The sequence below is a fragment of the Oxyura jamaicensis genome, chromosome 5 (genome assembly GCF_011077185.1).
Source record: "Oxyura jamaicensis isolate SHBP4307 breed ruddy duck chromosome 5, BPBGC_Ojam_1.0, whole genome shotgun sequence".
In the NCBI taxonomy this organism is placed as follows: Eukaryota; Metazoa; Chordata; class Aves; order Anseriformes; family Anatidae; genus Oxyura; species Oxyura jamaicensis.
The window spans coordinates 275,440-300,541 of NC_048897.1; the positions used below are offsets into that span (position 1 = coordinate 275,440).

At 37.1% G+C, this 25,102-nt stretch overlaps 1 protein-coding gene across 6 annotated transcripts in view; it reads right to left on the reverse strand.

Moving 5' to 3' along the window:
- LUZP2 (leucine zipper protein 2) overlaps positions 1 to 24,582 on the reverse strand; it is a 187,373-nt gene extending 162,791 nt beyond the window's left edge. For 2 of the 6 annotated variants that reach the window (XM_035329070.1, XM_035329066.1), the window contains exons 1-2: positions 24,535 to 24,579; positions 20,410 to 20,870 (exon numbers count right to left, since the gene is read on the reverse strand). In XM_035329070.1, the coding sequence (XP_035184961.1) occupies positions 20,410 to 20,471 (62 nt within the window). In that variant the 5' untranslated portion in view covers positions 20,472 to 20,870; positions 24,535 to 24,579. Of the gene's footprint in view, positions 1 to 20,409; positions 20,960 to 24,534 lie in introns of those variants that run through there. The other 4 variants (XM_035329071.1, XM_035329072.1, XM_035329068.1 and 1 more) reach the window with 4 other exon arrangements.
- Between the last annotated feature and the right edge of the window lie 520 nt (positions 24,583 to 25,102).

Here is a 25,102-nt window from a genome sequence, read left to right on the forward strand (position 1 = left end):
ATACTGTATCCATTTTTGACAAGTAATTATACAACAGAAAAGAACCAATTCGCAAAGCCTCAGAAGTTGCAGCAACACCAGAGTTAAAAACATCATAATCTTCTCTTTCTGTAGTAACAACATAAGTTTCACCAGAGGACCTATAAAGATAAAATGAGAAGATGCATCAAAACTGCAATGCCTTAGTTTGAAAGTACAAACAAGTCATTTTTAACAAAGATCAACAAAGCCATGTTTGATATAGGATCAGGTCATACTTCCTCTTATTTCTAATCTGCTCTTTCTATTTCTCCATCATTACATAATTGCTTAAGAAATCACCCCACAGAAATTTTCATACTTTTTCTATTATAAAACACGTAAAACGTCATAAAAACAGATGGGAGATATAGATCTCTAAAGAAACTCTGAATTTTTAATAGTCAAATACAGTGACTTGACATGGGTTCATAAAAGTTTAAAGAAATATGATTTTGAAATAACATAAGCAGCAGTTAATACATTACCGATCTCTACAAATACACCAAGTAGAAATAATTTTGATTTCCGTTCACAATAATTTTTTTTTTTAAACACAATAGTTTGGGTCCTGAAAATTACATTAATTTAGAAATCTCAAAGTTCCAACTGATAAAGTGCTGAAAACTTGCATTTTATCTCTTCATATTAAGTGACACAAAATAGCTTCCTTTGTAAGCAATTTAATGCTATTTTTCCATTAAATAACGCATTAACTAACAAAAAAAAATTATCAGAAACTGGGTTTCTAAAAAATATTTGGTGCATTAGTATTTTAAGGAGACAAGTTATTTCCATTCAATAATTTGAACTGGAAGCTCCAGCAATTTGTGAACAATTCAAACCTTTGTGATTGATTAGAAGAGGCAGGTTCTGGCCCTTTCTAGTTCTTACAACAGGCTGTAAGACACTATATGCTGTTCTGCCTCATCTTCCTACTGAAGTTCCAAAAATAAATATCTCAAGAAATTAAAATCCGTAAGGCAGAAAGAAAAAAAGTATTTTGTTTTGAAACATAAAATAGATGCTGTTTCATTACCATCTACTTTGGTAGAATCAGATTCTCAAAACCTGCAATGCCTAACCAGTTTTTCATTATACAAAACTCTGGTTATGCAGAGCTAAACATAATCCTGTAACATAAGTTCCAAACCAAAGCTTCAGATACTACATTGCCATGGCTGTATAAAATGAAAGAAAAACAAAGATAAGCTAAGCAGCATGTTCCAATAAGAACAACATCATTTCTATCATAAGCCTACTAATGATCTTTGGGAAGAAAAGGGTAATTCAAAACATTTCAATTCTCTCCTACAATTCCCCTTTGGCACACAAATGAAATCTTCCCTTGAAGGATGTTGTTTTTAAAGGAATAGTTAAAAATTATATTCGTGTTACATTTTATATGCACAAAATAACAAGTCCTTAGTAGTGTAAGATTTCTACATTAACAACATGAAAACTCCCCCTCCGCCTGCCCCCAGAATAAGCATTTAAACTTTTATTGGTTGAACACTACAGCTTGCTTTCAGTGTCTGCAATTATTTCCTTTATATAATTCAAGCGATAACTTCAGTGTACTCTGCTCTTCAACTGGAAGGTTCTCGAAAAGCACCAAGGAGCTGATTGTACTGCTGTTAACATCAACAGCAACGCTTTACATTATTTCAGTTGAGCCAAGTCAAGGCATTATAAAAACAGAGCAACGGTTTTGCTTAGAACTATTTCCAATTAGTTTATCAGTACCTGAAAGGCACCATCTCAGCTGTACCCTTTTGCCTACAGCTCTCTGCTACAAATACTGACTCAAGAGCTGCAAAATAGACTGCATCCATGGTAAAACTAAGTCCTTCAATTATAACACAGGTTTTAATGATAAAGTAATTCAAGTGCAACAGCTTCCTTCTTGTGTTGTCAGCTGCATTCTGATTGAGGTGGATTTGGGGTGGGAGTGTGACTGCAGTTGGAGTGGGTTTTGTCTTGGCCATGGTTATAATACTGAGAAACTTGATAGGCAGGCAAACGCACACAGAAAGCAAATAACCTGTTCGTTTAATGTTTCATCCATGCAGGCATTACTTGAACCTTACCGCCAACTGTTCAAAGTATCACAGGGTAACAACTGCCATCAAAATGTTATTTTGTGTAGCTTTGATTCAAAGACCGTTTTTCAAACACAGCATTTCTCTGCTCCTAAGTTCATTTCTGCAAATCATATCTCCACAATGTTTTTCTCTCAGAAGACAAGGGCATAGTTGTGGCTTTTTTTCCTTTCTCTCCTGAAGAAAGTTCTCTGCTTCTGAACAGTATGACTTTTGATGCCTGGCTCTCTAGAAGTCCTATACTTTCTACTCATTATTGTAAATGCACAGCCCTATTGAAATTGTTCAGATTCTTTTGTCAACATTTACCAAAATGCATTTAGAAAGCTTGTTTCCTCATGCCAGTGGAATAGTTCAAGAGGGGAGGAGAAAAAAAAAAAAAAAAAGAGATGAATTTTCATCAGCATATGTCCCTCATCATTTTTAAGATAAAGTCTATCCTTCCTATTGCACATTCTGCTCATTTAAAGCCTCTCTGTCATCCTCTTCCCATAAGATTCTTTGGAGGAAAGGTGATTCTTTGGAAGAAAGATGTAACAAGAATAACAGGAATTCCGGTGCAGAAAAATGTGAGACCATCTGCCAAACTGCTGTACACAGTAAAACAAGTGTGTGTGCATATGATGCAATTCCCTTGGTTACAGTTGCTTGACCCTGATCACAAAGTTCTATAGCAAAGACAAAGCGAAGATATTTCTGACCTAGTAAAATACAAAAAAAAAAAAAAAGGGGGGGGGGGGGGGAACTGTCTCTTCAGCCATTTTACTGGAAAATGACAAGGCTTTCATAATGAGTCATTGTTTAAATTAGAGGAACGCATGCATATGATTGCATGTCTAATTTCATTCTGTCTTATTTCTGTAACTTTTCCTATAAATTTTACGGTCAGTCTCAAAGGAAACTCCAGTGCTATAGCTCAGTCTTTTACAAGTCCCTCGTTTCCAGATCTGTTTCTGTCAAGCAACGTTCCTCTTCATCCTTCCCTACTTATCAGTTCCTCCAGAAGTGCACTTTGTTACCTGTTGGATATAATTCCACTGCATGATGACAGCTGTTTTTCTGCAAGTTAGGTTTTCTGCAGCAATTCCTTCTCCAGGCAACAGCTGAACAAATCTTTCACCTCCACCTGTCAGACTCTCCAAACACAGGCCCCAGACACGTTGCCTCCCTTCAGAGCTGCATAAACCATCACAGTGAAACCACAGGAGAGCAAAAGGACGTATTCCTTTGCAGCCCCATTGTTTCAGTTGTGCTTCATTTAGCAAGTTCTTCAACAATTCATGCATCAGCTCGTGAAGGAATTAAAATCCATAGTTATAGTCTTGCATTCACATAGAAAACACTTATTAGCACTCTCTCTCACTGTGGTGTGTCCAGCATATGCTAGTCATCTGGTGAAACCATGTGCATCTTTCCTGACACTAGTATTTTATACATGACATCACTGAGTATCAGAGCACCGAGGGAAAGAAATCTTATTTCAAGCTCCATCTCTCTCACTCCATTACCGGACCTCTATTTCTCTTTCTTCAATTTGAACTGATTTTCTCTCCCTGTTCCTTTCATCCCAGAACGAAAGCTGAAGCAGGCATTTTCAACTCAGTTCCCTGAATGTGAGATAATTTTATAACACGCTTCTATCCCATACCTTTCCAAGATCCATACACTTGAAACATATAATGGTACTGCCTAGCACTTGCCGGGAATATTTCTGACTGCCTAATCTTATTTCCAGATTCAGTGAATATTTTAGCTTCTCAGTTAAAGCGGGTAGAAGAAAAAGGAAAGCATCACCCACAAAAGTAGACTCAGTTACTACAGTTCGCTTCAACTAAGAGCCTACTCTTAACAAGATCTGATTTCCTCTATTAGTGGAATAGCGAGTGATAGGATAGAGAGGTATTATGCACCATTATACCCCACATAAACACATGGTTTTGTCTTGTCCATTCCCATGTCTTCTGCTTGGTACAGAGCAAATAGGGAACATTTTGAAAGGAACTGTACAGGTGAGTAAGACTGCAGGTAAGCATTAGACTGCACAGTACCACACAAAGTGAATAGCCTGAAATGGTGGAGAACTGCACGAAGGCTGCAATGTGGTCCCACATGAAGAGTCTGGAGGGAGCCCTGTTTTATACGCTGCAGTTTCCTCAAAGAGGCTAGTTTCCTTTTGGAAACAAGACGTGATCTAACATTACTGTTTTTCGTGTTCTATGTTAAGCAGAGGCTGTTCTTTAACAGCTCAGCATAAGAATGACACCTTAAATACCGATTTGGATAAAAATGTAGAAAGTGCTCATTGAATTGGCAAAGATATAATGCTTACAATTAAAAGATGTCTCCATTTGGTGCGTGGCCAGATCCATAGCAGGAATAAAGTTGCAGATGCCAGCTGATATGAGCCAGTTCCACTCTGAAACACAGTACTGCATTTCTTCTTTATGTATTGGAATGGACTACAGAGATTCTCACATTGCAGTGTGGCCAGTGACCTCAGAGAGAGGGTCTTAAATGGAGAGTGTTGTTTTCTTCTTTTCTTGGTGGCACAGATCCAGCCACAACTTAAGCGTTAGAATAACCGGATCCTGTTTTCAACAGAGCCATCCTTCAGCTATGATAGACAGCTCTTCCTGTCACTCTACAACGTCCAATTACTTACAGATACTCCCTTGATTCTTTTGAATTGCCTATTGAATTCTCAGATAAATTGAAGTACAGCCTATGTGATGCTTGTATTCTTAATTTTTGCAGATTAGAAAGCACATTGTCCCAGTGCTCATCAAATTAGTACTGATCAAGTAAACATTCTCTCAATTATCGGTTTCCCTTTTCACGTTATGCAGGGATCTAACAATGTCTCATGAACAACTCTCAGTAGCAGATATTAAGAAAAGCAAAACAAGTTTTAGGGCAAAGAAAGGCTTAAAATGACCAACAAACCAAAACTGTTATGGATGTATCTAGGATGCTGTATATTTAGTAAACTTTTCACAACAATTACATACAGCATTCATTCACTATTCATTATGGACAAATATTTCAGATTATCAGAGATATCACTCAAAAAATAAAAAATAAACCCCACGGACTCAAAAGCAGAATGCCTCATATCTCATGGAATGAAATGACTCAGAAACATAAAGGAAAGTTAAGATAGATTGCTTACCATACATGAGAGCTGTATGGCAACATTTGGCAACAGGATACCATGAGGTTGGGACAGTGAGAACACGAGGTTCATTTCTGTACTTTTTGTTCAAATCTAAAGTTATACAATAATTGAAGCACAGTATCCATACATGTGGATACCACACACGTCAAAAATAAAAAAGGAAGTGGACAAAGTCAAAAAGATTACTCCCATAACACACGTGACAGTCACTCCAATCTGCATCAGGAATCTGCGTTGTCTCCTTAGAGTCCCAAAATCAAGCAAACAGGATAAAAAATTCTCACATTGTCTACCAATTTTCTGTACCAAGACCAGCACAGTAAATGTCAGTAGGCTGTAGAAATAAGAAACTTTCTTAACAAAAAGGGAAAATGATCCATGTACTATGCATTCCATCTTTACTGTGCTTGGCTGCTTACCAAAGGGTGTGGTAAATCAGATATGTGTAAGGGGAAAAAGGTTTAAAAGAGAAATAAATGTAGGTCAGAAATTCAATATAGGTCAGAATTTCAAGGATCTAAATCATGAAGCAAGTATATATATATATAAAAAAAAAAAATCACACTTAGGTTCTTCTAGCAGGGAATAGTTGAAAACAAGAGTTAAAAAACCAACTGTCCTTCACACTAGGAGCATTATCCCATTGAGATTTTCTAGTTGGAGAAAATAGAATTAGATATCAAAGGCCAATTTGAAAACTACTTTGGAACCACCTCCCCTATAAGAAAAGAATTCTCCATCCAAAGTCTTCCAATGCCGCCTTCATTCTGTCTTTGCTATACTAGGTACCGATTTATCTTCTTTCCTCACATTACAGCTATAAGGATTTCACTGGGAGCATTATATTCTTTCAAGAGTCACAGCAATTCGGTCAACCCAGTGGATGGCACAACAACTCCAAAGCTGTTAAATGGGCATTTGTTTTCTAGCTATTACTGAAGATGATCAAATAATTGATTTAAAGCTACAGCCTGTTACTAGTTTTACTCCAGTGGAATCCTGCCAAGACAATTAATATTCTCAGGGTTACACGTCACCTGAACAAGGCAAATTTCTATGACCTTGACCCATGGAGATTGGAAAACCATCGGGATCTTTTTAAAGCTAACATATTTTAGTAGGCCTTGTTCCTCCATCATTGTCACAGAGACACTCACAAGTATATTTCTACTTCTTATTACAGAGAAACTTCCAGACAGTTCATTCCACTCGTAGCTCGAAGCCAGGTATTAAAAAATGCAGCCTTACATACACTGTGATAGTGGTGCTGTAAGTGCTTTAACTGTTTTTTTAAATTATTATTATTTTTTTTGTATATAAGAAGAAAGGTGTTACTCAGAATCACAAAGATGGTAATTCAAATCAGAAGTAGGCAAAGGACTCATGCAGTGTGAGGGTCTATAAATGGATTCATTTACAGCTAAAAGTTTAATTGATCTGAAATCCCTTTCAGTGAAGTATCACATGGGAACAGGTCTATAGTTGTGAATACAATGGTTTTGTTTACATGGCCTGAAGTTTCAAATGTCTAAGCAATCTTGAAGCAAACAAGGGTGAGGCAGATTTTTTTTTTTTTTTTTAATTCTGCTTCTTTTTCAAAGCAACATATTCACTTGCAAAAGTAAGAGCTTTCTCATATACAGAAACTAAATACAATATATTTCTGTATATTAAAGGAGGCATTGTAGAGGGAGATAACATTCACTGAAAAACATTAACTGATCAAGCTTTCAGAACGCGTCTCTAACCAAACAGAACCTAAGTCATCACTTCCTTCTTTGAAGATATTTTCATTTAACATTAAACTTTAAAAGACTGCATTTTGATGTACCACACATATATTCTTATATGAAAGCCTTATATATATTATATAGCCTATTATATATATTATAAAGCCTTATATATATATATATATTCTTATATAATGAAAGCCTTCTCTCCTGTTGTCCTGTGTTTCAGTATATGGAAGATGTCTGACTACAATTCCGCAATAGTCCTCTACTCATTATATGTCAGTCACAGCAACCAATATACTTCATTACGGTTTAACAAGGAAGAATTTCCATCAAATCTACTAGCTAGAACTGTACCAAACCCACAAATTCACTTGTTTTTATTCTGTTCTTCTTTTCCCATACTCCAAATGGAGCTGTAGTGGAAATCTGCATCTTTCAAGTCTTTCTAGCAGATATTTACATGAACTTATTAGCATGATCCTTGGACTAGTGGCAAGTTGAAAAACTAAAACACATCAACTAGCAGTGATCCTAATGACATCAAAAAATCTTTTTAAAAAAATGAACACAAGATTTAATCAATTTTCTACTTGAACCAAGATTTATACTCTAGTTTCTACAATGTTTTTGAAGGGAAAAAAAAAAAAAAAAAAAGAAAGAAATAGAAGGAAGTCTTCCCACTTTACTCCTCCTCACAAAAACTGGAACCGTAACACAGAACAATATTCAGAGTTACCTCAATTCCAAGTGATGCTGCAAGGCACAGCAATAATGGTGAAAGAATAAAGTGTTCTTGGCTCCAGTCATTTGTCTTGCAGAAGTTGATATTACTATTGTTTGATAGCAGTCTATAGATCAACAGCTTCTAATCCCAGTGGTTTCTGTCAGTATCTAACCTAAATCACTGACTGACTGACAGCTTCCTTCCCTTAAGAACAGTGTTCGGCAACATAGGTCAAAAGGCTGAACTATTGGAAGCAGAAAACAATCATTCTAACAGCCAAAGACTGTTTAATCCTCAACTATTGTATACCAGCATAAATATACACATTAATCACAGGAGGTCATTATGCAGCCTCACCTTGAATATGGTGTATAGTTCTGGGCTCCACAACACAAAAAGGATGTTAAGGACCTGGACCATGTCCAGAGGAGGGCAACAAAGCTGACGCAAGGGCTGGTAAGCATGTCCTGTGATGAGAGACCGAGGAGGCTTGTGTTGCCCAGTCTGGAGAAGAGGAGGCTGAGAGGTGACCTCACTGCTCCCTGAAAATCCCTGAGGAGGGAAGCAGACAAGGAGGTGCCCACCTCTTCAGTCTGGCAACTGGTGACAGGGTGTGGAATGGCACAAAGCTGCATCAGGGAGGTTCTGACTGGATATTTGGGGAAAAAAAATTACCATGAGGATGGTTGAACACTGGGACATAGTGGAACAGGCTTCCTAGGGAGGCATCTGATACCCCAGGCCTGTCAGTGTTCAGGAGGCATTTGAATGACGCCATCAGTAATCTGCTTGAAATTCTTATTAGCCTTCAAGTCATCAGGCAGTTGGACTAGATGATTTTTCAAGGTCCCTTCCGATTAGACTACTCTATTATAAACATTTTATTTATCTATTTTTAATTGTAGCATACCTCAAGTATCATGGTGCTTTTTATTTTATTTAATCTGTTGCATCAGTTCTTTTTATTATTACTCAAAAAAGAGATGCAGGATTCTGCTCAGCTCACCTATTAATTCAATGATGCTTGAAATACACTTTTGAAAATGACTAGGCTTGTGATATTGGAATGCACATTTTTAGCATATGTTTAGGGGTTATATAAAATGTACCTAGTTCGTTAAAAAAAAAAAAAAAAAAAAAAAAAAAAAAAGGCCAAAAGGACTCAGATCTTTCTCTGGAATTTCATAGCATGCAAACTTTTTGAAAGCTGTAAGACCAGTTGAGACAAGAGCATGCAAAAGCACCCAGTGTTCCACATGCATCATTGGAATGGTTTGGAAGAGCCTTCAGGAAGCGTCAAGATGCAACAGGAGATTACAGTGATAACCCAATACAGCAAAAGACGACACAGAAAACGTATTGCAGAGGAAGCATTTAAAGCAACTGAAATTTCTCACATTACTTTTTCAGGAGTACTAGGCCAATTCTATTATGGCAGCAACTAATGTCATTATCAACATTAAAAAGATCTATGAATTCCCTGCATTTCAATAGATTTATTTTTTTTTTTTTACACTAAGTGTAAAACTGTTCAACTGAAATACTGCAACAGGAGAAGTTAGATTAATCTTGAATTATCATGGTACTTGCTAGAAACCGTGCTTGTCTCCAGCATAACTTCTTGCATTTGAAGGAAGTGGCAGAATATTAAAAAAAAAAATAAAATCTAATATTATTTGTAGAAATCATTTGATGCTTTTGATTGCACAAGATCTATCCAAATTTGATGTCTTAGCTGTTTTTTCTTTTTTTTTAAAAAAAAAAAAAAAGGAAAAAAAGATTCAGCTATTTTGAAACATTTAACTGTATACAAGTAGAAGCACATGTATCTAATTCAAGCCACTGAGAAAAGATGGCCAAAGATCAATTTTTCATACTTCATTATGTGTCTACAACTAGAAATCTTTTACACACAGGAACATACACTATACATATTTATGTATTTTTCCTGAAGCAAAAGATCTTTTTACCTTTGAAAAACACACTAGTGGAACTGTATCCAATTGCACAATCTCTAGTTTATTTTTGTCAGTAACCACTACGATGACTTTGCATCTACTTCAGATCAGGGAATTTTCCCACTGCTGCTCTTTTTCTTTAAATTAAGAAGGAACAGGTAAGAATTTTCTCAATCCTCATTAACACGTTAAGTAACGGTGGCTAAGGAGATTCTTACAGTGTTATCTGTTGACAGGTGAAAGATATATCCTCAAGTGAACATTCGGTGGATGTCATTTATCAAGTCTGAAGCATACAGAGCATTTTTCTAAAACTTGTTAAGCTTTAAACAATTAAACCTAGACCAATACCAAAATTTAAGTCATGAGCAGTAACAAGCAGAGCAGAGCAAGACTCCTTTCCTCCACACTCCAAAGTTTCTCAGAGTTTTATGCACATCTTATGTATGTAACATTCTTCATTTCTGTATTATAGAATCAACAGAAGCTTGACATAGCTGGCCTTTGGTAAGACAATGGCCTTAAAAAGACGGTTTCCAGAATCATATCAATACTCCAGCTCAATCATTCATCACTTAATGCTGCTTTTTATCTACTTCCTTCTAATAGACATTAAAAACAATTCTCCCACAACCCCTTTGATAGTGTATCTTTATCCTGTTAGGTCCTACAACAGCTATGGTGATTTCTCACTTCTGACCTGGTATAGTGAAACTTCCTGACAATTTCCCTGCAAGTTACGTGGTTGAGGAATTGCTTGGCTGAGTATACTTGTTTCCAGTTTAGTTACCAATTAAATTGCTGAAAACTTATCTCCTTATTTCTCCAAATTGGTCTTTTGCAAGTATTCAGAATAACAAAGATCTTCGTACCAGTTTGAATATTCTTCTACAGGAATAGCTCAAACTATGTTAAGGATCCTTTAATTCCCTAGAATTTGGAGGCATTTAAGGCAGACAGAAATTATTTCATCCTGCTTCTTTCAAGATTTTTTCACCTTCCTTGGGTAGCAACCACTCTCATCAACACAACACTGTTCCACAGGTTTAATCCAGCCCCTCCCCCCCCCCCAAAAAAAATCATGTTCCTGTATTAACTGAATATTACTGGGAAAGGTTTTCTATTACACAGAGGCACCACTTTAGCATGTGATATAGTCAAGTTTAAGCAGCAAAAGAAACATACGATGCCCTTACAGTAAAGGGTGAATGTATTGAAATTATATTTAATCCCAACTGCAGTATCAGCTTCTGTACATCATCTATCTGATGCAGACAATTTAAGTCTTTCAGATTATATTTTATAAACCAGTCCTGTGGGATTCATCTCTGACAAAAGAATCCTGTATCCCTTAAGCACTTCTTTCCAGCATACACATCATCTTGTATTTCTTCCTAGCTATTTCAAAAGCTATTTAAGTGTTGTCAGTCTTCGGCACATATGACATGTGCAATACCACATATACCATCACTTTATACAGACAGAATTTAATTGCTGTAAAAACTAAATAGTAAAGTCTGTTTTCAAGAAATATTAATCAGTTCTTCAAATGGGCTCAGAAAAAAAAAGATATTTCTTTCCCCTTCCAGGAACTGATAGCACTCTTCCCTTGAGCAAAAAGGACTCCAGCTGGGTAGAAATTAGTGAAGGAACTAGGATGACTCAAACAGGGACAAAGAGGAAGGCACGAGTTAAAGAAAGATATTAAATTAAATGTCTGCTTTCATAAGCTTTTCTTAGCCAAACAGAACACATCTGTGCGTACTGAACAGCAGACAGTTGTTTTGCAAGTAAATAAAAAAGCAACTGCAGAGAAGTCTCTTTTCACTCTCTGTGCACTTGAGTGTATTTTTTTCATGCATCATTCAAGTATGAATGCAGAGATTTCAGAGAAAGCAGTATCTCAGGCTGTTTTTTTCACTCAATTAAATAGTACAGGCTGCACTGATTGCAAAGTTAGAGACACTAAATAAAGAAAACCCAAGGAAAGCAGTGAAGATACCATGGGTTCTGAGAGCCCCCTTGCTCTATTGTCATCTGGGCACCATGGTTACAGCGTCATTTCCAGAGCCTTAACCTCTGCATTAAGCCAAATAACCTTATCCCTCAACTCCCAGTGAAACAAAGAAAGCTGCAAGGCCAGGCTTTCTGAAAGGGGTTAGGATGGATTTCTAACCATCATGACTATTTGGTATCCCTTATATACCTCAACAGCTAAATAACAGTCTAATTTTCGAAGTACATAGCTCTCTCGTTTATGTTCAGATTTTCACAAGGTTAGTGCAGCCAACATGCTGTCCCCCTTTGAAGTTCAAAAGGCATCAAGATTAGACTCATTCCACACATTTAAAGAATTTAAAGAAAGTCCACTGCAGATTATAGGTATTAAGTCTTGCTGATATGTCTGGTCCCTTGGCAAACCTTTCTGCGTTTGTATACATGGAAAGAAGAAAACAAAACCAACAACAAAAAAAAAGTCACGGTGCATATCTTTCGAGGAGAGCATGCCAGGAACTTGTGTACTCTGCAGAATAGAGGGGCAGACCTACGGCGTGGCTGATGGACTCGGCCAGTCACTAATAAGTAGTAAGAATACAATGCATATCTTGGGTATTTTGGCACAGAAAATGAGAATTAATCATGAACCTATCAGTTTCAGCAAAACAGCTCAAAGCTTTAGCTATTCAGTGTTTGATTTGTACCCTGGCTGAGGTTCACCCCATCATGAAAAATATTTCTTCATAGAAAAAAAGCCCTAACTGAGGTACTAGTAGAATTGATTTTATTTCTCCATTTTCAAGAGAGACATTCTCTTTGCACACTGAGCACACATTATGCTGCATCAGTAGGAAGAATCTTCCTCAACAGCCAATCTAATGTCACCCAGAGCACATCTGCTTTTCATTTCAGCGTCATGCCAATTTGATTTTCACACTTTTCTTTTCCCCCCTCATCTACATTTCAGTAAAATCTCACTTTTTTTTTTTTTTTTTTTTTTTTTTTTTTTTTTCCCTAGCTTGCTGCCACAGGCTAGCCTGAAACATGCATGAATGCAAAATCATTCAAATGTGATGAGGATTGGAAAAAAGTCTTAGCATAAGGTGCTTAGTAACATGGTCACGATATATTACTGTGGTTACCATCACTCTAGATCCTCCTGTTCACCAATTCTGAGACCAAGTCTTATTAATTCCTTCTGTTGTCACTCACATCAACAAAGTCACAGAAGCCCTTGAAAAGAACCATCAGGTATTGTGAATGCACACGTGGTACCAGCAAACGAGGACATTGTTTACCCCATATAATACTAGGTAACTTGTCTCTCTCCTGGCCTCTTACACTATTGAACCAAGTTGTTCAAAGATCCCTAATGGCTACTGCAAAAACTTTTAAGGATTATACTACAAGATTACAAAGACCATACTGTATGACAAAATCCCTCTCCTTAATTAGAAGGTATTTTGATGCTCTATAGGTGAGAAGATATTAGCTAAGCCACAGACAGCACAATGTTTGGTAGAAGTGTAGTAGCCAGGGACAAGTTTGCATAGAGTAAGGTTCGGCTGCAGCTCTATGTCCAAGTAAATGTGAAAGGTGTCTGTTCTGCAGTTTCCTAAATGCTGCAACTTCTCTAAAACTGCGTCAATCTGTCTTCTAACCACCTTCCACTGTCCTACTCTGCAAATGAGGAACAAGCCTATCTATACCCCACAAGGAAGTTGAGAACATAAATTGGCAAAACATGAGCATTCATAATAAATAGCAATAAAAGTATGTAAATGGCTAGGAAAATTACTAATTTTGTTAAATAGGCCAGCTGGCAGCATACTAGCCTTATCTTCTTACGATAGCACGTGGAGAAAAAAACACATCAGAATTTTGACATTGCACTGTACTACTTCCCATAGAAGCAATCAATCTATCAATATTAGCAAATAAAATATTGAGAAAATCCACAGCCTTATTTCTTCAGCTCAAAACCCGTATCCATTGATTTCTCTTGTGATTCACTGAAATAATTTTTTTCAGCAAATATAGCAAAGCAATCAGCAATGCTTTTTTAGCGTTCCCTCTAAGACAGTACACATTAAAAATAAAGATTATTAAACGTGGGAGTGAATTGATGTAAAGGGAGAAGGTGGGTAAGTAACAGCACAAGAAGCAAAAGTAAAAAAAAAAAAAAAAAAAAAAAAGTATCACAAACTGCTATTTAATGCAATGCCAAATTTTCAAATTTCTAAGAAGTACTTGCCACTCTGATATGTTTGAAATTGCAAATATAACAATACGCCTCTTAAACCTTTGAACATTATTAAGATTGAAGGATAGTATGAAGTGTCTTCATTCTTTCTGAAAGATACATTATTTGTCTTGTATACAGAGAATATTTACAGATCTGACCCTTGCAAGACAGCTTGTACACCCATTGTGCAAAACTTGACAATGAGGAGAAAATGTTTTCTGACAAGTTGTATAAATGAGATTTATTTGTCTACAGATTGGTACATCACAAGGATTACTGTCTGGGAACAGGTTTCTATTTCAATACAGAAGCAATATCAAACCCACATTCTTACCAAAAGGCAGATTTCAAATTTAGTTTGGTATCCTTATATTCAGCCCTGTCTGAATTAATAAATGAGAAAGAAATAGGGAAGTGTCAGCATTATAATTTTCTGAATACAAAGAATACATTTCAAAAGTCAAAAGTAGTTCCACTGCAAGCCAGCTGAGCTGAAATATATTTATACATAGCATAACAAGCAGAGGTCCAAACATTCTATTACGTCTTTAAGACTGAATTCTAGAGATCCTGGAGGTTTACCTGATATTATATGGAACTTCAGAAAATTTTTAACTGTGTATTAGATCAAATCTACACTAAGTCTTTCCCAAAAGCTACTTGGGGCGGGGGGGGGGCCCCCCCCAAAGCAGTGTCCTTTCTTCCACTCCCCTTACTTTTTTTCCCTCTTTTTCCTCTCAGATTCATCTATTAGAAACAAAGTTTCACAAAATGTATTTTGTAGTATTTCTGGCCAAACCAAGGAAGACTTGATTTCTGGATTTTTAATTTAGGTTGGCAGGCGTAAATTTGTGGAGCATTTTGCTATGTAATCTTACTGTCTGTGGAAAAAAACAAAACCAAAACAAAACAAAAAAATTAAAGCATACCAATTCCAAGGTCATCATTCTTAACCAAAAATGAGCCTCACCATCATAGCAGAAAATCTCATAAAATGTAAGCCTTTTGACAAGAATCTACTACTCCTCCACGCCAAGCAGGAGACTAACAGGTAGAATGAATATGTGGTTGCTCTGGTGTATGCTACATAAGGCAAGCATTAAGATTACATGCATCTACATAGTAAACTGTAGTGAAAGTACAGGTATTCCCAAACTAGCCTTAAGCAATTTCAGTCTGATGCCAGAAAGTCTACCTACAGCAGTTTCTGGCTTGCTTTTTTATTAAAGATAAACTACCTTGTTTAAAAACTACCTTGAAAATGCCTGCATTATACTGCAGCCTGCTTTAGCTTTTATTTATTGATTTCAAGTTTTTCGTTTTAATACCACCGAAGCTCAAAACCTAGAAGAAGGAAGAGGTTTTGGTCACCAAGTAGTGAAACCAAGCAGTTTGCTGTATTAGGTCCTCATTTATACATCGATAGAAATATATTGAGCTAAGTGCATTCCTTGAAATAATGCTGTAATACCACAGGTGAATGAGTCCCATTACTTCTAAACATAATCCACAGCAAGAAGCTTGCGTTCTCCATGTATAGAAAGGTTGAACACCTTTTTGAACACCAGGTTGAGCAACTGAAGTACTTACAAACACTTAACCCAACATGCATAATCATCCAAGGTTGATGAAAAGCAAATCTAGAAAATTCAGATGGCTGAAGTAAGAGTGGAAGGAATTCTGAGCAGGAGACACATTGTAGAGTTAACACCCCTGCATTTTAGGAAGAATACAAAAAGCACAACGTTAAAACAGTCTTCGTTATCCATAAAGCCTACAGCAAAAACCCACATTCTTTTCTGCTAAAGCAGTCTACAACACATTACCATTATGCACAATTCGCTTTGAGTCACAAGGAAAAGGATGGACACTGCTGGACCTCAGCCTGAGATAGCTGAGGAGAGTTGCTTTCAGTCATTTGCTCACGCATGTAACAGTGGAGCTGCTGTAGTCAAGGATATCAGCACGTAGCAAGTCTCAGTCTTCCACCTTGTAATCTAGCAAGGGGTAGGGTTCTCTCTACTCTCAGGTAAGTCTAAATGAAAAGGTTACTTTGAACATCTGGCTATAGTCCAAAGGGTGTTTAAGTTGGAAAAGGTGAAGAACTAGAAAACAAGAATTTAAGGATTTAAGATACAGACACACCCCAGTGAAATGCCAAAGGAATTCCCCTTTACTCATCTTCAAGTCTCAGATTGAGTTCTTCGTAAAACTTTATCCAACAGAAGCTAAAGATATTTGTGTTCTCATGTTCTTTAATACAAGTTCCCCAAACCAACAAACACTGTAAAGGAAATAGCTGACCTCAAAAACTCATCACAGGGAAAAAGCTAGCATTTGAATCAGGTTCTCATATTTCATAAGGTTTTATTTCCATGATTTCCAGCAATAGGTGTCCATCAGATCAAAACCCATACCTTCATTAACCATCATCTACCAAGCAGAAATGAGTACACTGCTGTTATCCCGAAGTAGTACAAAAGGTGGCATTTCTTCTGAAGCCACTGAATTCTAGATTGCTTTATAACATCAGTTTCTTCAGACTGTCAATGGACTGAGCTATTAGGAAAAAAATAGCACCAGCCATTTCATTGCCATTAAAATAATACAGGATCTGACTTTTTTAGCCATGCTATTTGTACGTCCATTTAACGCGCTGCTGTATTAGTATTAGAACTGCTATTAAAGTGCATCTTGTTGGGTTTATGGGCCCGTTCTCAACTATAACTACCTCAATTTTTTTTCAGTACTTTGCATCTGTCAAATTTCATGTGTGAACAGAAGAGTCCGTCCTCATTACTGTCCTAGATAAAAAGCAATGTTATTTCACACCAAGCCTCTTCTAAAGAGTCAGATATTTGTCATTTGGACAAAAAAAAAATTATGTTGGCAATCAAGAATTTAAATATCTGGCCTTCCAAAGTTGCAGTTTAATTAATATGCAGAAAAGGGCCCTTCTAGCTAAAAAAAGACAAGTCTCTTTAGACAAGATAATCTTTACCGCAGATCCCAGTTACTGACCCTAAACAACTAACTTCATGCAGATACTTCCTTCTATAGTTTGTTTTTTTTACCCAGCTGGAAGGTTTAGGCATCTGCATCCACAAAAGCACACATGCAAAAATCAGTCCCCTAACCTCTTTTATGCCATGTGCATTTACAGCACACTTGGTACAATTGGACTTATTTCTGCAGAAGTAGTCCTCAGCAGAGCATAAAAAAGTATCACATGCACCACCATTGCATTACATCTGCCCAAACCAAGTGTGGTCCATGGAAATAGAAAACTGTATAAGGAAACAAGACAAATTAATTTCACCTTTAGAAATTCAGTCCCTTTAACATTTTGTGGGCCTCAGAGCAGTGACTTTTACTCCTATCTGAACACACTGTTAACTAGACCAATATACCTTAATCTCATTAGTCCTTTGGCACTATGAAGAAACTTGAAATATGATTATAAGTAATCGTTAATAAAGTGTCCATTTCAAGAATACAAACTTCCAGTAATTTAACATTTAGTTCATGCGTATGGTTTTAGACTATGCCAAGCTGTTAGCTATGTACATCTCTAAAAATCAGAAATGACACAATCTTTAGAGTAATAGCTGTGTACTCCTCTTTTTAACAACACTGTAAATTAAGTAAATTAAGAAAAATCAACATGAATGTCAACATTGTTCAACTCATCAATTCATATTTGTTTATAATTAGTCTTGAAGATGTGCTGCGGTCTTCTGAAACTATAAAATCATGACATGATGCAAAGATGATAGCTTCACTGCGTGACAAAGAAAAAGTTGCTGTCCACTTCTGTATCAAGTACTGCGCTCAGTGATTTCAACACCAATGCTTTAAATAGTAATACTCTGCTTCTCTAGAAACTTATTTAACAAAAACTCAACATGGAAAATTTTCTGCCCCATGAGGCTGATGCTTTTCCTTAGCTAAGCATTTCACACAGCAGGATATTAGACCCTGCTTTTTTTCTAAAACAATTGCTCCTGAAAACCTGCTATGCTTGGGTCCAACCAATGCATTAACCGTACGTTTCCAAGACATGCTAACTGCCAGAGACAGAACTGTCTTCTGCGAGAGCAGGTTAAAGCATAATTGTTTTCCAGTAGATGGCATATAGATAGCACTGTATCATTTTTATGCTTCTAACATGCGCTGTCAAAAAATTCCACTACGTTCTACTAAGGCAGTTAAAAATCAGGCAACTGATGGCAGCTGCTGACCAGGACAGTCCACTACCTCCAGACTTCTGTAAATCACCGGTACTACGGTAGAGCACCGACATACTTTTGAACTTGGTGATCAATCTAGTATCAAAAGCAAAACTTACAACATAAACTATTCTCAAGGGGGATTTTAAACGGAGTTTCTCACACTGATCATTTTCATCCCTCCCTTTGATAAGAACACAAATCATCATGTGTCACTAAGTTATACTCTTAAGAATATATACACTGCAACTCACACTGTTCATAATTAGCACTCACATGACAACTTCAACTTCATATTCTGTCCAACTTTCCCCCCCCCCCCCTTTTTTTTTTTGGGGGGGGGGGGGGGGGAGGAACGTGACTAACATTGAAAAATTGAGCTACAAATCATGTTTTTATACAGAAAAACATTTTCTCATAAAGATGAGAGGCGCTTGTTTTGGGGTTTTACACTAGACGTCTTGTCCCAGTTCAGTCCCCTGAACACTGAAGTCATTTATCTGGCATTTCACAAAACCTATGAACTATTAAAAAATATATTCATTTTTCACATCCCTTCACTAGATTTTAATCTGTACAAACCATGCAAGATGCAAACTCGCATTTGCAAAAAGTGGCGTGGTACCCCACCCACCTCCTTCTTTTAAACTGTGGCATAATTCAGAGAAGTAGATACTTCTTTTAAGTGAGTAGAACTATTAATATGAATTCACAAGAAGTTTCACACTTGGGTGCTAGTGAATGTTTCCTTAGACTGCTTATTAAATCAGAAAGGAAAGTTATTTAATCACTGTATGTTACAATTCTCCTCTGAATTTTATATTTCAAAGAGCATTGGAGTTGTTCATACTGACTGGCACTGCAGTCTTTAAATCACAAGTGTTACAGAAAAATTATACCCCTCCCCCCCCAAGGGAGTGAAATAATAAAATAACTGAAGCATTTTGATATCCTCACTTCTCCCTGCATTTAGGTCTTTTCCCACTCAGATTTTACAGTTATCACTTTCCTGGGTGTGAGTACATACAGAGATGTGCTCCAGCTACACCTTACTTCAAGTACTTAGCAGGCAGCATTTTATTTTTTTTTTTTAACCCTATAAACAATTAAGAACTGAAATATGAAGTGCTTGGGGGAGGAGGGGGAGGTAGGGGACACTTCAAATAAGCATTCTACATTGTAGAAGAAAAGACCAAGGATAAAGGAACAGACAATTCCCTGACAAATGCCTTTATCTTCTGATAACATACCTTACAGACTTATAAGTTGATAGGGTGCTTATTATTAGCACAGCAGAGAAATACCACCCTTAAAATTAAGGCTTATTTTCTGAGAAGCGACTGGAATCTAAGTAGCCTGAACTGAGAACAGTGTTGTTAGGACATATCTACTCCACACCTGACGTTAACTCTTCATCTATGAATGAAACAATGAGATGGAGTGTTTTGGTGTTATCTTTCCTTTGCCGAACAGGTTATATCAACAGCATAGAGAACATACCATCTCTGAGCAACTGTGCAATACGCATTATCTTATCAGAACACTGCATGGTCAGAACAGCTTTTAGTTTTAGGCTTCAATAGATTTTGTTGGGATTTTCTCAGTGATATATTATACTTGCACAGAAAGGAACGCTTCTAGACTGCAGTAACTTTTTAACATTTTTCCTAGCATTGATATAATACTGCAACATCTCACCTGTATTTGACAGTAAAGAAGCTAAGCCCTAGGTCTCTGCTCAAATGCAAAAGCCTCAACTGAGAGGAGATTGTTCAAGAATTTGTTTTTCCACCCTCAATAGGGGAAAATGTTAAGATGTTCTCATTTTCAGGTCTTAGACTTCCTTGCTGCCTGTGAAGCAGAGTATTTGCTATTGCTGCTGTGTCTATATGTGTGTGTGTATCTATATATATGTAGATACCCACACACATACAGTGATTATATTTGTTAACTGTCTTCCTTCACCTCATGAGCTCTCGGTCAACTTATATCGGAGCAGCTCTTTTACATCATAAAAAGCCTAGAAAGGCCAAGTAAAAGATTCAGTATCTCTCAGAGGATCAGTAAGGGGAAAGATAAGAATCAAAAATGATAACTGCACTTTAAACTTACTACCCCAGTAGAAGCTGAAATATGTATTATTTCTCTTGGGAACACTGAATCTAAAAGAATAAACAGCAAACAAAACAGGAGAACTATACACAAAATAGCTCTCTGTACTCACCTAGTGCTGAAGACTAGCGCAGGAAAAAGAGGCAGCAAGTAATAAGCACAGATGAATTTCATGCCGTAGCTCCGCTGTTTTGTTCCGCTCCCCACTAATCGCTCTTCGCGCTGTCTCTTACCCCCTCTCTTCTCCTGGCAGCTCCTGAGCCTTGCCTGGGGGAGCTGCCTGCCCAGCGTGTGAGGTCCGTGGCTCTGTGTGAGCAGACCGACCAACGGACCGACTAACGGGGGGAGCTCAGAGTGGGATTTGAGCTCCAGGAGTGATGTCACGAGGCAGCAAGCTGCTGCTGCAAGCCCACAGCCTGATCGCCTGTGATTATTCAACACACTGGCTCTAGTCGCGTCCTGAAGGATTTGTTAGTACTCGCCGTTCAAGTGGCAGCCAGGGAGGGATGAGAACGCAGCAGCTAGCACTTTGCTTTAAGGTTGTAGTAGCAGAACAGATCTTAGGAATTCTTCCTGGAAGAAGAAAGAAAATGCAATTAGAGAAACACCAATATTTTATAATCAGAGTCTTCATTTGTTTGAAGTGAATCTATACAAGATTCATGAGACAGAGGGAGGAATTGCTTGAAGTAGGTGTCAAGTTACAAATAAGCCTGCCAGACTAGATCTGGAAAGGTATCACTTCTGTGCAGCTACAGTTCACAAGTTATTATTGCAATTACACATTCATTCACCCCACTACCACATCAAGTTCAGAGAACACAAACAGCTTCCAAAATTATATTTTGGAAACATAGTTGTCATTTCTAAAACCCTTCAACCACCAGAAACAATTCATAAGACTTCCAGAGCATTTAAGACTCTTTTTCCTGCTTCGCCTGTTTTTACTTAATCTTGACTAAACAAATAAATGAACGACACGTTTCGATAAAGATGCTTTCAGAATTTAAGTATTCCCTACCCTGACAAAACTGAAGTTCACTGCATGGCAAATCATACGAGAATACATCATTTAAACAAAAATCAGCTTCCTACACGCTACAAAAAAACAAAGTGGTCTGCAAGTGAACAAGATCTGATCTTCATAAGAGGGAGGTCTGGCTGTCTATGTGTTTTTTGGGTCATACGAAAGGCATCCAGAAACTACATTATACATCACTTGCATGAAAGTTTCCATAGCGTAAGCTGGTGTGTCATTGCTTTCAACTGTTTGAGGAGTGATTTGGGATTGTATCAAAGTTTGACCCTTACTAAGGCACCTACATGGCATACAGATAGAATTAATAAATTAAATTGCACACGCTTCCTGATCAAATGAGAAGGAGAAGAAGGAAAAAGAAAAGGCAACATATGTAGCCAAAAAAACTAAAATGATGTCTGACAACTTCTGTTTGTGTCCCAAGTACAGTATTTTTTCCAGCACGCCTAGTAGCAAGTTCTATTCAACCACATTAATTTAAATCAGCATTTATTGTTATTTTGATGCTACAATACCAGCACGAAAGAAACAGTCATGTTACCATGGATACTTATGACAGAACAGTAAAAAGGTCATAAAAAGTGCAGTCAGCTCGTCATTCTCTCTTCCAGGAAAAGCTAACCTTCCCAGGCTACTAGGCACCTCTCTCAGACACCTATGAATGAGCAGCTAAAACTTCTTCCATCCCTCCTTTATACGCACACATACAGGGTGGAAGAAAAGGCAGGAGAAGGCCGTGGTACATCAAGAGAATCACAAGAGAATCATTTATGACTGAAGTTAAGCATGTTTAACACACGTCATGGATTTTTTCAACTTAAATTAATCTCAAATTTTGCCTCTTTTTGGGGGGTGAGGGGGAGACAGGTCAATAGAGAGGCCTTCTGCAAAGTCTTGGTTTCTGCTCAAGGTTCTCAGCATCTGTGCGAGGGAGAGGAACTCAATGTGAAGTTGAGTGATACTAGCACAAGTAGTCTGGCAGCATGCAGACGTCACTTTACTGTTCTTGGCATAATTTTTCCACCTTCATCAGAACTGACTGAACAATTAGGAACTTTTCATGCTTTCTAGTACTGCTACTTTAGTCCTACTCATGTGAATATCCTAGAAAAATACTTAAGGATATAATGCTGCAGCTCAGTTTCAGCCTATGAACACCCCAGACTCAGTGTGAAGGAATTTCCAGTGATAAGGGAAATATAGGAATGGGGAATCTCAGTCCGCTTAGGCAGGGCCTGTACACAACCAGACCATTAGATCACAGCAGCAGCTAACCCACGATTACAGCAACTGCAACCCTACTATGCACAGGTGAAGGTGTATTACTCTTAAGGGAAATGGTCAGTGGTGAATGAAGGTAGGATATGAGAAAAGCTGAGTTTTAGAGGCAAACTTCTTCTGTAATTAAGGAGAAGGCATTTAATCTTAAATGCTACTATTGTCAGACTTGATTGTGCTCAAGCTGTTCACCTGAAGACACAGAAAAAGGCATCCTTTTAGCCCTCCAGTAAAACTAACTAACCGAGATCTTGAGCTTCAGAGATGGTGTTGCTGTTTTATTTTTTGTAGAGGCGATCTGTCTTAACAGCATGAGGTTTACCTTAAGAAAATTATCATTTATATGAAAAGTGGGAGAGAACTGTAGAATTCCTTAGCTTTACAAAGTCTATTTGTTTGGTGCTATGCATACTTGAAGGTGGGAGATCACATTGACACATAACAAACTTCAAAGAGTTTTGATAGAAAACTTCCATATAAAAACATTACATACACAACCTAAAAATATTTTATTTTCAGTCAGAATTATTTTTTCCCCGTTTTGGTTAAATTTATTGACAGTTTTATTGAATATATAATCACTCTCCTAGAGTAGCAAGAAGAATTAAGGTGATTATATATGCTCTTGTACAAATACCTACACATTAAATATATATACGAATAAAACAATGGAGCAATTTTTGTGAAACTGAAAAATTATACATTTCCTTACAAGTGCCAAGTAGTCATCACACAGACTCTTGCAAGTTTGGCTAAATACACTGATAATATGGGATGATTGTAACCTGTTTTAGGGAGAGAAACCTTCTCTCTTCCTTTGCATAATATAGTACAAGCTTACATTTGCCAGAGCAGAAAAACATTCACTTATGCCTTTTTAAAATAAATAAAATAAAGTAACTATTTTAGCAGGGGTTCCAATTTTACTTTCATTCTTTGGAAATAGCAGTAAGAAAAAAAAAAAAAAAAAGAATCATGAAGTAATGGCATATGTGATATTCAGTCATCTTGAATGCGTATGTGCTGTTAGAAATTTCTATAAATGCACTTAATGACGCAGCCCATTAACATATCTTGTTGTACAACAACAAAATTGTCAATGTGGAAGTCTTCACAAGACTTCACACCGAATATTTTCAGACGAATAAGGCACAACACTTCGGAAAATATAATACATTTAATTTCAGTATGCTTTTAGGATCTTTATTATTAGTGAAAGACTAGGACAGAAGCAAAGCTTTGGGCAGAGCTCAATCATCCCAATTTCATGGCCCGTACTTTATTAAGCAGACTGTATTACAATTTAGATACTATATCGCTACTGCAGTGCAGAGAATGCCAGATTTTATTTTATGTTTGTATACAAACATAGATACACGAATGCACGCATACATCTATTTTCGTTGAACTATAGCATCATTATAGATAACTAGAACAGTAACTTGATAAGCTTTTATAGTAAGACATAGAACTGCAATATGTTAGATAAATACTAGACACTGAGCTCCCAAGTAATAACAATCTTTGAAGTCTGATAAATGGCAAGTTAAATAACAGGAAATTTAAATAACAGGAAATAGAAAAGCAGGCATCAATACTTAAGGGTAGTTGTTATGAGCTAGGTAATGGATGTATCACAGACCTCAGGGATGCAAAATAGCCACCAGTGTAATTCTGAGACGGTAATGCTTGTTAAGCAGGAGCAGAAGGGGCAAGACCTACAGGAGCCAGTTTCCCTTCTTTGCTGATGACTGAGAAAGCAGCTGACTCCTCCTTCTGTTACACTTCCACACTCACAGCCTTATTAAAAGGTTGGTTAACATCACCAATGGGAGTTTGTCTCTCTCTGCCCCTTATGTTAGTAGTTCCTAAATCAGGTACATTTTGTATGTTTTTGAGAAATATCTCCGGAGCACTGACCTTTGTGTCTGTGCTCGATAAGCGATCCAGAATCTTGCTTGTAAGAACTGTTCCTCCTGTAAAGACGGAAGAGGAGGAGCCAGTAAATGCAAACCAGTCTAAAACACTTGAATAATAATAAATAGTAATAAGACAACCTTATTTTTACAACTTTTTCTCCTGTTTTTATGACTCCAGCTTCTCATTTTTCCCTTACCCCGTAGACTGAGTTTCTGCCTTTGGAAATATTCCTTGATCTAACTGAACTCTCAGCACGTGTGTTGAAATGCAGTAGAGCAAAATGTTCTTACCAAAACAAAAAGGCAAAACATAAGTCTTCGGCGAAATATTGGAAAGTATTTGAGCCCGGTATTTCATATCCACTTGTACAAACACAAGCAGCATAAACACATACATCAACTGCATGCATTAATGCTCTTGTGACTGAGACCTGAAGTATTAGCAAAAATGACTTGGTGAGATAATAGGTTTGGAGTGACTGATTCACAGCTAAAATTTCAACACTGCTTTTATGAATACTCAATGCTCAATACTCAAACATTTCAATGCTTTTATAAATACTGTAGGA